General features: G+C 33.3%; 1 protein-coding gene across 1 annotated transcript in view; it reads right to left on the reverse strand.

Annotated features, from left to right (window-relative positions):
• Positions 1–451: 451 nt before the first annotated feature.
• ETNK1 (ethanolamine kinase 1) overlaps positions 452–13,166 on the reverse strand; it is a 62,643-nt gene continuing 49,928 nt past the window's right edge. The window contains exons 7-8 of the mRNA XM_032287363.1: positions 6,511–6,584; positions 452–6,185 (exon numbers count right to left, since the gene is read on the reverse strand). Coding sequence (XP_032143254.1) covers positions 6,113–6,185; positions 6,511–6,584 — 147 coding nt within the window. The 3' untranslated portion in view covers positions 452–6,112. The remainder of the gene's footprint in view (positions 6,186–6,510; positions 6,585–13,166) is intronic.

The following is a 13,166-nucleotide window of genomic DNA, read 5'->3' on the forward strand; positions in this document are numbered from 1 at the left end:
CTCTTGTTTCCCAGGCTGGAGTGCAATGGCACGATCTCGGCTCATCGCAACCTCCGCCTCCTGGGTTCAGGCAATTCTCCTGCCTCAGCCTCCTGAGTAGCCTAGATTACAGGCACGAGCCACCATGCCCAGCTAATTTTTTGTATTTTTTAGTAGAGACGGGGTTTCACCGTGTTGACCAGGGTGGTCTCGATCTCTTGATCTCGTGATCCACCCGCCTCGGCCTCCCAAAGTGCTGGGATTACAGGCGTAAGCCACTGCGCCCGGCCCAAAACTTTTTAATGTATATTATAAAACCAAAAACCCAAAACATGAGAATTTAGAATTTGAATCTAAAGAATCACTCCACATATACATTTATATACTAACTTTGGAAAGTCTTGTGTTTGCAGATATTCACAAGGAGCAAACCTCAAAAATAAGTTGAAGGATAAAATTTATGAATACACTGTAGTTAGAACTCAACTTTATTGTTACAACCAATTTTTATTTACAGAATATAAATCTCTTCAAAAAGATACATTCCTTCATTTAATCAATGGTAAAAAGCCTTATTAACAGAAACAAAGCCTAAACATCACTTATATTTAAACAGAAAGACAAACAGCTTTATTAAAAGTTTATGAACACACAGTGAAAATGTATTTTTACTTAAGCAGTTACATGAATGGGGCTGTTTTTAATTTTCCTCACTGCCAACCCCATTTTATCCACAGAACAAATTTTAACTTAAATTAACAGTAGTAAAAATGTAAAACTTAAATTTTAAACATGAAATTATGAAACAAAAAAACCAGGAAGTATCTTCATTACCAAACAGATTAACAAATTCTCAGACACTCAGATATTTTCTGAGGCATATCAAAACACCTACATGAAAAGTTGCATTCATTTAAGAGGTATCAATACATTTTCAGTGCTGAGACTATTCGTAGCACTTACATTATATACAAAGCAGCATTATACTACTATGGTTCACATTTGATAAACACAAATTTAAGCTTTATGCCACAATTTCCCAATTCAACATACAGCTAACGCATTGACAGTTACTCAATTTCATTCTTTTTCTTCTGAAACTGAATAAGAAAATTATTATTTAAGCACGTGGAATAATGGCTATGTCTTCTTCCTTTTAGTAACAGTATATTTTAAAACTCAAATACCTTGTATCATGGAGATTTGACTAGCTGTACAAAGCCTCCTAAATACAGTACGGTCAAAAAGTATCCTCTTTGCAGACTCACTTTATAGTCAATTTAGTACAGATAAATACAGGAAACTACTTCAGATTATTGGACAATAAGAATTTCAGTGTGTAACTACTTATAATTAAGTAGCAGTACACCACAACCACAGCAAGTAAACACTCTAATCTCCTCCACTGCCTTTTTGGGGTCTTTTCTAGTCACAAGAGCTAGTTTACAGGGATACCACTGGGTTTCAACCTATGTGAAAGTTCCTTTATTATGAGTTTTGAAATTTAACTAATTCAACACTTACAATTCTGGTTGGTCATTTTTTTTCTTATTCTTCACTAATTAGTTCCAAATACAATATGTAATGTTTTCAAATTTTTATAAATACAGGTGTTGTACTAAAATGGATAATGGCATTCAAAATACCATTAATGGGTAAGATGTTAACCAAAAAAAAAGGATTCAGAGTATTTTAGAAAGCAATTTTTTGATAACTAGAAAAGCTACAGGATTTACCATGAATACAGATACAGTATTTTTAACCCTGCTCTTTTATAACATCAGTAGTATAGTAAGTGCATAAAGTACATAAAGGAAGAAAAAGAAAATTGCAGGAGAGAAACCTACAAAATAACTCCAAGTTTGATGCATCAAACAAGAGTTTACAGTTCTGATAAGCACTATCAATTCTTTTCTATCCAAATAATTCAGATCTTCATTCTATTTCAAATTGTAATCCAGAAATGAAGATTTTCAGTGTAAAAACTGTTCAGAAAAATCTGGTTCATTATGTAATATATCTTATTAATTTCAGTTTCCAAATATTCAAGTAAGGTATACCCAAAAATTTCCTGTTATAGCAACTCATTTACAGACTGAGCCTCAAACATGGGAAAAAAATTCATTAAAAATAATTGATATACTTTTCTGTCCAATGACATCAAACCCAAGACATGACACTGGAATCACACAAGTGGTATATAAAAGTTAAAAATTTTTAAATAAGGTGGTTCAATATAACGAATAATGTTTTCTTTTCAAAAAGAATTAAAAATAGGTTATCTTAATGTGTAATTAAATTCCCAGTAAAAGGACATTCTGAAATCTAACAGACTAAAGAAAAACCAGAGTAAATCCATTTTGAAAAATGAGGCTGCTTTACCACATATATAAAATTATTTTTCCTCTGTGCATAATAATTATTGGTGTTTGTCTTCTGCATAAAATAGCACAAGTTGCTGTCAATAATAACTTTCCTAGTACAAAGCATTGCTAACTTTGTCTATTAACAGAATGACTGATTAAAAGCATAAGTCTGTATCACCTTGGAATGTTTATTAAAAGCAGTTTAAAGCAAAAAATTGAAATGACAGTATTTTCATTTATATTATGAAGACAGGAATTTGTAAAATGTTATAGAAGGCTTCTGTGTAATGTAAAAAAGAAATTTCTGTATAATTTTAAAAGTGGAAGGTTCGAACTTTTAATTGAGAGTGTCTGGGGGAAACTTTTTTCTTTAAATCTGGAAGCTGTAGTAACATATATTTATGAAGTTAAGTATTTTTAGTTCAGCAAAAATGGAAATAGTTGTCATTACAAGATTACTTATGTCTTTTATGATCCTATCATGATCAACTTTAAAATTAGAAAAGTCTTGAAATATGCTTAAGTTGAACTAAAGACTTATTATTTGTCTTATTTCTGTATATATGGAACTTAGATTCACATTGGGATATATAAAATTTCAAGGTTTTCTTTTGTAGAAAAAGATTAACAACCCTATAAATAGGAAATTACTAAATTATATTTTTAATTTCCTTTAGCTTGGAATCATGACTCAAAGAATGGAGCTCTATTAATGTAACAGTGTATAAATTCACTGCTTCCAGGAATCTAACCTCACAAAACCTAACAGCTAACTAAAAAATAAAGAAAAGTCTTATTAGGCACTGAGAGGCTAAATAAACAAGTACTGACATTAACCAAAGCCAACAAACCCTATTTCCAGTTCCTGTGATCTCACTGTGCAGCCACAACTGTTGGTTATTTTTAGTCTAAAACCAACAAGCTGAATCATTTCCTTACAGAAAAATTTCTACAAAAGGGAAGAGAATGCAAAACAATACACAATCTCATATGCAAGATACAATTCACACTAATTTACAAATTTTTATTTACATTATTTTATATACATTCCAGGCAGACCTACTTGATGAGTTTTGTGCTCATATTGATCTCAGATGATCATGTGAACTGTATGATTTACTACCACGTCTCTTTGATTTCCAGAAAATGGTGGTAGCATGGGGTTAGGAGGGAAAGAAATCATCACTGGTCAGGTGAGATCATACAAGTATGAAGGGGAAGAAAGGAAAAAAACTGGGGAATTTTGCTTGTTAAAGCATCCAGGCCACTATGGTCTATTGACTAACATTGAATATACATGAATGCCACTTCTAACAGCCATTTTCATATTTACAAAATGAGCTCACTACTAGTTGAGTTATTAGGTAAGGCATTCAAGTTCCTTAGTTTAACATAAAAAGGCAACAGACATCTCAGCACGCCACAGGACAAATTTCAGAGGGATGATTTTAGAGCACTTTGAGATTTACCCACTTTTAGAATCCCTTAAATGGTCGACATAAAAGGAAAACAATTCTGGACCCTATTGCTAGCCCACACCATGATCCCAAAAACATATATGGGAAGTAAGAGCATCACAACACCCAAAATCTAGTCAGAGTAGGGAAAACAGATTAAATATCTTATTTTGTTCCCAAGACCCACTCCATATTCCCAGGACTAAAGTGAGAGCCTTTATTCCTGGTTACATTCACTTCCCTATGAATCTCTCTAAAAAACTTACAATAGTGTGACAGCTAGCAGCTACGCACAGTCTATCAGCAATGGCTCAGTGAATCTCTATTCAAAACAGTTTAAAGTGAGAATATGCAGTAAGGTAGAAAAATTATCTTCTCTCCTCCCACAGTTCTACAGGATATATACTGTTGCACTTTAGAAGGCAGAAAGCAAAACAAAAAAAAAAAAAATTAAGAATATTACACATTATATGTTTTATGAAAATGTTCCAACCATAGACAAAAATTCCACCAAAAACAATTTTTCAAGTTCACATTAACATTAAAGAAAGCTACTAGTTGTTTAATTGGTTCCATTCATTTAATCAACTAGGCAAAATTCTATTGATCTTACAGTAATATGGTTTATAAAAACAAAAGTGAACATTTATAACATTGGGGAGGTAGAAACCAAATCTGGTCTAACACTGTAATAGATACAAACATATTTTAAGATTCTATTTATGTAACTAGAATTTACCATTTAAAATGGCCTGTGTTTCTATTTACTTTATTAGCTTTAAAAATCTTGAGATAATCCAAGTATTTTAAAGCATCTGTCTGAGAATATAAGTTATTTGGAATACATCAGACTCCCCAGAAGATTTCTCAGAGAATAAATTTGTAGTCGCATATTTTGAATATGCAGATCCAGTAAGCCAACTTTGTACATGGGCACTTATGTGACCGAAGTGCAAAGCTTGTCAGGCTAATTTTCTAAGTAAAGTTAATCATGACTGCTCAACCACACACAGCACACTTCAAACCCTGAAGCCTGCTTATCTATCTGAAAGATCTAACTTCTTCCCATACAATAATTACCTCCCTCTTATCAAACAAAATAAAAAAATACAGTTAAACAAAAACAAGAGAAAACAAACAAAAGCCCTCCTGCCATACTATTTCTGCTTAATTCACATTTTGTCATTTGTCAGATTTTAAGTGTACAAGATCAATGCCCTAAGTGTTCCTTATCTAATTACTTAACTGCCTCAACATATAGCTCTGAATTTAAATGTATCAAGTAGTCACTTGCTATCACTCTAAAAACACAGAACCAAACTAAAACATGAAACTAAACTATAAGGAATGACTCTGGATAGGTAACAATTAACCTAAATAATATTTTCCTATTTCCACATATGATAAATTTTGTATATTTGTTTCAAAAATTAGCAATACTAGTGACTATTTAATAATCAAAAACATAGGCCATCTCTATAAGTAAAAGAAAATTTTGGGTTAGAAACAATTTGATACTGTAAAATTTTTAAAACTGAAAATAGCAACTTGACCATATTTAGCATTTGAAACATTATTTAATACAGATTTTGGTAACATTAATTCATACTTATTCCAAGATTATATGGTAAATATTCATATTTATACTGCCATACTACGTAGAGAAATGGGGATTTAATCCTAAATTATATTCACCCCAAAAGAAATACTTTCTAATATTCAATTCAACAAGATGTACCACCAACAGAGACAGTGAATGTATTTCACCTAAACAGATATTTTTATATGAAAATTCTAAATTATCTACATCAGTCAATGACTGGCATTTCAAGAGTAAATGATTCATTTTACTTACAATGCATCAAGATAAAAAGGTTACAATGAACAACTAGAATGTTTACTGAAATTAATCTTATTAAAGTAAAACTTAAAAAAAATTATCTGGGACATTTTCATTGCTTACACTTAACAAACATGAAACAGATAAAAAGTCATAGAATCGTGTTAAGTTTATAATAAATAATTCACATACAACATAGGTTAAATTATCAAAGAAATGTTTGAACTGTCATCTTTATACCTTTTGCAGATTTAACACATTTCTAATCCACCACATACTGACAGCAGTAGGTATATTTCTTGACATCATTCAGTCTATTTAAAAAATAGATTGATTGTTTAGAGGTATAATTTATAAAGCAAGATAACCAAATTAAATAACAGAATTTAACTAATATTGGCTTTTTGGGATTTCTTAAGAAAAGATGCATAAGTGTTGCTCAGCTACTGGAGAATAATGAAATCTCTTCTTTACTCAGGCACTTTTAATGCAGTAACCTCAGGCTTCATTTTAAAGTACTGGTTAAAACGAACAATTGCATACCTAGTGAGAAAAGAGAACAAAAAAAAAATTAGTCAAAGCTGAAAAACTTAGTCCTTCCCTTATTTCCACTCAGTTTTCTAGGCTGGTTTTTTTAGAGTTTAAGATTTTCAAAGGACGTATTTTTAGTTTATTGCACCACCTACTGGACACTTTTCTAATCCTGCAAGCACTTAACAGCTTAGAGCAATTTCTTTACAGATCAATTACTAAATATATGCAACTTCTATATTTGATTGAAAATAACTACAATATCCCTATGATTTCTAAGTATTAATCCAAACAAAAGTAGAGACAAATGTAATCCATATAATAAAATTTAACTTACCCAAGGAAATCAAACTCAATAGTAGAGTATTTGGCTTGAATTAAAGCCCACAATCCCCAAAAGAAATGGGAAGCCTTAAAAGAAGAAAAAAAATAAAAAGTTATTATAATGAATCTCTCTGTAAAACACATATGAATCATTAATTCTATCCTCTAAATCAATTCCATGCACACTTTCTTTCTTGCTGTTCTTTTTAAATAAAGTATCAAAAACCTAGATCATACCAAAGTGTACCATCTGCTGATGATTACAGATCACTTTCGTCAACACCAAAAGAGGTTATGGTAAATTATAATCACTTAAAAATAGAGCCCAATTCCTTTGACCTGCTTTGTATAAAGCAGAGTTTACCATCAGCACTGATAGATGTACGTTAGTGTCTTTAATGGTCATAATTGCTAACAGGCTTAACACATTATATCAAAGGCATTTGTTTCTTGACATAAAAAATATAAACACAGTGTAATCCCAGCACTTTGGGAGGCCGAGGCAGGTGGATCACGAGGTCAAGAGATCGAGACCATCCTGGTCAACATGGTGAAACCCCGTCTCTACTAACAATACAAAACATTAGCTGGGCATGGTGCCTCGTGCCTGTAATCCCAGCTACTCAGGAGGCTGAGGCAGGAGAATTGCCTGAACCCAGGAGACGGAGGTTGCGGTGAGCCGAGATCACGCCATTGCACTCCAGCCTGGGTAACATGAGTGAAACTCCGTCTCAAAAAAATATATATAAACACAAAAGAAAATCCAAATCTCACAAGCAATAAATATATTTAAATGTGAAAAATGTTCTAGGGGTGATAAACATCTGGAAATTATCTTATTGGCTGAATTCTGCATAACAGACCACAACATAAGGTAATACAACTTATGTCAGGAAAAATATGGATTTTAGAACTTAAAGGGAAATTAGAATGTAATCAGTAACTGTAAAATAATTATGTGTACTTTATAATCTATTTTCAGTTAAACATGGTAATATTTTAAAATTTGAACAAGATTTCATTTCCCAAGAAATACTATATTCTAACTAGAAATATTCTAAGTAGAAAAGGTTTTAAAGACAAGCTTTTTGTTTCAGCTAAATTCATTATAGCAACACTAGCAAAGGGGCTTTAACAAAAAGGTACTCAATAGTCACGACCTTGGTGTTTTTAAATACCAAGATGAAGCAGCACAGTATACCAAAAAGAATTCTTAATTTGAATTACAAGATTCAGAGGTTCCAGTCCAGGCTCTATCTCTGAGTACTTTTGCAACTTTCAATAACTCACAAATTTTAGTGTCACATCTATCATTTACAAGATGGGAATATTAGCCATTCTGTATTCTACATAGGATTGTTTTAAAGACTAATAAAAATAATATATGTAAAAAAAATTTTTTTCAACCTAAAGATCTCTATTTAAAAAGCACATTGCACTTACCTAATAAGATAAGTGCACTTATCTAATAAGATAATGCTCTTCTAAGAAAGTGTATCAGGTATTGAGAAATAAAATTATGAAATTAGATGATTTCCTTCTTTTCAAAGTCTACATCAGAAGTTCTTAAAGTGGTCAATAAACCCATGGGAGGTTTCAGAGGCCCAAAGTTATTTTCATAATTACACTGATGTGTTCCTTGCCTTTTTGACTATGTCAACATTTGTACCAATGGTTCGAAAGCAGTGGACGGTGAAGCTACTGTTACCTTAAGTCAAGGCAGTGGCAGCAAATCACACTAGTATAATAGCCTTATTCTTCACCATCACACGATAAAAGTAAAAAGCCAACGTCACTAAAGAATGTCCTTTGTGAAGACATTAAAATTATTAATTTTATTAAATCTCTACCCTGGAGTACATGCTGTAGCAAATTCTGTGGGAAGAAATAGGCAGTACACATAAAGCAAGTCTACTGCATATCCAAAGTACAACGGTTGTTCAGGAAAAACACTTAGGTAACTGACTTTTGAGTTGAATTTGCACATTTTTAATGGAACATCATTTTTATTTAAAAAAAATGACTAATACACAAACTAGAGTTATCAAACTAGAGTTATCAGACTTCGGTATTTGGCAAACATTTTCTCAAATATAAAAAAGATAACTTGTCATTTCAGTGAAAATAACTGACAGTATTTGTTGTCAATATAAAATTCAAGTTTTCACCCGAAAATTAGAACTTGAGAAAAGCTGTATGTGATTCTGTGAGCTTAACAGCTTCTCAATATAATACTATAAGTTTTTCTGATGACACTTGTGGTGATGTCAACATATGTGATCTTTAGCTGTTTTATAATAAGATGTGTCAACATTTGGAAGATCAATACAATTCAATCAATCAATTACTTTCTAAATAACTACTACTGTTAAAATTACAAAATCACATACAGGTAAAATAATCATTCAATCTGCAAGATAAACTAGAAGATTTTAATGTAATAGAGTAAAAAGTTAATTGACTGTTAAGATTATTCATGGCAACTAACCTTTAAGAAACTATCACTTGTTGAGTTTTGGTCTAGTATCAAAAAAGAATATCCACAATTATCTGAAAAGGCAAAATACTCCTCCTTTCCAACATGCATGTGTGAATTTTTTTTTTCATATACTTCAAATGAAACAATCCATCACAAAAGATGTAATACAGAAGCAAATACGGGAAATCCCATTGTATTCTATTAAGCCAGACATTAAAGAAATTTGCAGAAGTGTAAAATAATGCCATTCTTCTCACTAATTTTTTTTTATTTTGAAAAATAGTTATTCTATTTATGATATTTATGTTAATGAGTTTATTTTAAATATATATACTTAAACGTTTTGAATTTTGGCTTCTAATACATAATGCTAATTAATTCACAAAAACAAAAGCTTGTAAAGGTCTTCAAAAAAATTTTTAAGTGTGAATGGGTCCTAAGATCAAAAAAGTTAAGAACCACTAGTCTAAATCACCTTGGCATATTTCATGTTGATATAAAATCACCTGTAGATGTTATCCTAATCTCTTCTTCCTACTAAATTTGTTCCGTAGTGGGAAAGACTGAGAAATCAAAAGTCATTCTGCATTTTAAAAAACACACCAACTTAGCTCTTCTCACTACTGTCAAGCAGAGATGGTAACTATATTTCTCAATCAGTTTTATTCATATACTTACATAAATTAACTAAATAATTCTACACTAGAGAAGCATTACCCATAAAACCTCACTGAAATCTCACTTTTGTAGGCAACAATTTTTATGGGGGGAAAGTGATAAATATATAACAGTGAATTAAGCAAAGGCAGAAAACAGCCCATTCATCATTTGCATTTCCCAAAAATACAAGTACATCAAAAAATAATAAATTCTGTAATACTATTTCTTTCACATTTAAAAGTTATGGATATGTTAAATCTCTCTGTTAAAGGGTATTTTAATTTCTAGACCACTCACCCCTGTTGCAAAGAAATATTCAAAGCTTTATACGGTAAATAACTAACTAAAATAAATCCCCAGTGTGCATATAACGGAAAAAAAAAAAAAAACAAAGAAAAACTCCTCAAAGCCATTAAGTATACTATGTTTGGTTTTATCATGCATATACCTACTTTTGTTCACCACTTTCTCAACATTAAACAATCAAGGACAGGTGAAGTCTTATAATCTTTAGAAGTCTGTATCATGGCCTGAGCAATCAACATTTCCTAACCATTTATAGTATTTCAAAACATGTATACCCTGATCTTATTATTTAGACCTGCTTTTCTTTTTGTCAAAGCAGCCTCATAATGTATATATGCTATCTTCTTAATGACAAGTGAGCAAGGAAGGAGGAAACTATTTAAGGAGGAAAACAGCACTTAAGACACATCCATAAGGAATAAGAGAAATCTGCCAAGGGATGCAGGGAAAAGGACATTCCAGGTAGAAGGAATAACCTAAGTATACAGGCATGAAACATCATGGAGTATGCAGGCACAAAATGACTCTGCTAGGGCAGAAGTAGGAGGTGTGAAGCAGTGGGAAATAAGAGTTTACAGATGCTGTCATTTGTATTTCATTTTGTAGGTCACAGGGAGCCATAAAATAGAAAAGTAACACAATCTAATTGACAAATTCAATTCTAGTTACTAGAAAGGATCACTTTTTTAATATAGATAAATTAAAGACAGGAAAAAAAAAAACTGAAGGTAAAGAGAGAAGCAAAGGTTAATGTTGTAAGAGATTAAGTCCTCAACTAAAGGTCAAGAATAAAGACAGAAGGAGTTGAAATCAAGAACAGAACTTGGAAACAAACAAACAAACAAAAAAAAGTGAGGATGAGGAAAAGAAACACATGAGAGAAAATTTTCTGGTTTTGGTATATAATAAGTAAATTATATGAATAATGAGGTAAATAATGAGGTAGAAGAGTAAATAATGAGGTAGAAGAATAATAAATAATGAGGTAAAAGGCAGGGTGCACAAAATAAAAACTCACTTTGGATACATGGTTAGATACTAATGGGACCACGGATAAAGACAGTCTGGAGCTCAACAGTGGGAAGAAACTCAACTTGAGATCATTAATGGAAAGAGGAATAAAATTCTTAGGACTAGATTCGTAAATAAAAGCAATATAAAGTGAAAGGAGGGAGTAGACCCAAATCAGAACACTACAGAATACTCTTAACACGTAAGACGGCTGAAAGAAAAGGAGGAAAGAGGAGCCAGATTAAGAGACTGAGCAAGACAGCAGAAAAAGAGAATTTGTCACACAGCTTTAAAATGATGTATTCTCCCTCCCTTCAAGAATATGGCCAGGTGTGGTGGCTCACACCTGTAATCCCAACACTCTGGGAGGCCGAGGTGGGTGGATCATTTGAGGTCAAGAGTTCAAGACCAGCCTGGCTGACATGGTGAAACTCTGTCTCTACCAAAAATACAAAAATTAGCTGGTTGTGGTGGCAGACGCCTGTAATCCAAGCTACTCAGGAGGCCAAGGCTAGAGACTTGCTTGAACCCAGGAGGCAGAGGTTGCAGTGAGCCAAGAATATGCCACTGCACTCCAGTCTAGGAGACTCCATATCAAAAAAAAGAATATGAAACATATCAGATCCCATTTGTAAGAAAATGCAACTACTCCCACTCCTCAGGAGAACGTGTGTGAAGCCTATCAGACTCTATGATGGTTAATATTAGGTGTCAACTTATTTGGATTGAAGGATGCCTAGCTGGCTGGTAAAGTACGGTTTCTGGGTGTGTCTGTGAGGGTGTTGCCAGAGGAGACTTGACATTTGAATCTGTGAACTGGGAGAGGAAGACCCACCCTCAATGTGGGTTGGCATCATCCAATTGGCTGCTACATGGCAAACACAAAGCAGGCAGGAGTATGTAGGATAATTTTGCTTGCTGGGTCTTCTGGCTTCCTTCTTTTTCCCCATGTTGGATGCTTCCTCCTGCCTCTCCTGCCCTTGGACATCAGAGTCCACCTTCTTCGGCATTTTGACACTTGGACCTATGCCAGTGGTTTGCGGGGGGCCTGGGTCTTTGGCCACAGACTGAAGGCTAGACTGTTGGCTTTTCTGGTTTTGAGGCTTTCAGACTTGTACTGAGCCACTACTGGTTTCTTTCTTCCTCAGCTTGCAGATGGCCTATTGTGAGACTTCACCTTGTGATCATGTAAGACAATTCTCCCTAATAAACTTCCTTTCATAATATACACATATCCTATTAGTTCTGTCCCTCTGGAGAATGCTAACACAGACTCCATATGTGAGTACTTGGAGTGAACTCCTTCTCCTCTTGGGAATGTTACATCACAGTTTCTCAGACCCCATGTGAGTAGCTGACCTCAACTAGTGGACTTCAAAATACATATTAACATAACAGTTTGACACTCTGAACACTAAGGCTGTGATAGGCTCCACTTTGTCAGCTACTTCTCCAAATGCAGAGAGTTCAGGCCTATGCAGGCCTTGGAGCTTTATTTTTAGTCTCATCCTGACAACACTAACACTACCTTCTTGGGTCCAGGAACTTCAGGTGTCTTCATGGATATCTCCTATGTTGGTCAAGCCTGAGAAACTAATCTTAAAAAGGTACAGCTCAATCCTCTTCTGCTTTCATCCTAATTGGACTAGACTTTTAATAATTTGGAACTCGCTCATTATATAGTTAATGTACCTCATCTGCTGAGTATATTCCCTGTGAGATTTGTTTAGGTTGTTCTTTCTCTCTTTAAGCACTGTGAACCTATGGGGAAAAGTTATCTTTGTAAGGCAAAAAAGTGTGTGACTCGTGAAGCCATACTTTGATCATTTCCTTGTTTTCGCCATACAGAAAGCTACCACAAAAGTCAACAAAAGCTTTTTAAATCAATGTTAAATACTGCCAAATGGTACAGACAGATCAAGTAAGATAAGGACTGAAAAACTGAAATTGGGCTTAGCAATTACATCACGATTGGTAAACCTTACCTGATTTTCTTTTTATAGTAGTGAGGGAAAAGGCAGATTGCAATGTCTGAGAAATGCATGAAGAATAAGGGAGTAGGATTGAGGGTTTCCTTTTATTTCACACTGCAATCACAATTATTGATTCATTCAAATACTTAGATGTGACAGGCACATACTTAACATAACAGTGGGAGGAAATTAATAGTTGGTAAGAGAGGAAGGTAAACTGGCTAGCTAAAAAGAAGCTAC

The sequence above is a fragment of the Sapajus apella genome, unplaced genomic scaffold (genome assembly GCF_009761245.1).
Source record: "Sapajus apella isolate SASKATOON/1434 unplaced genomic scaffold, GSC_monkey_1.0 scaffold2, whole genome shotgun sequence".
NCBI classification, from domain to species: domain Eukaryota; kingdom Metazoa; phylum Chordata; class Mammalia; order Primates; family Cebidae; genus Sapajus; species Sapajus apella.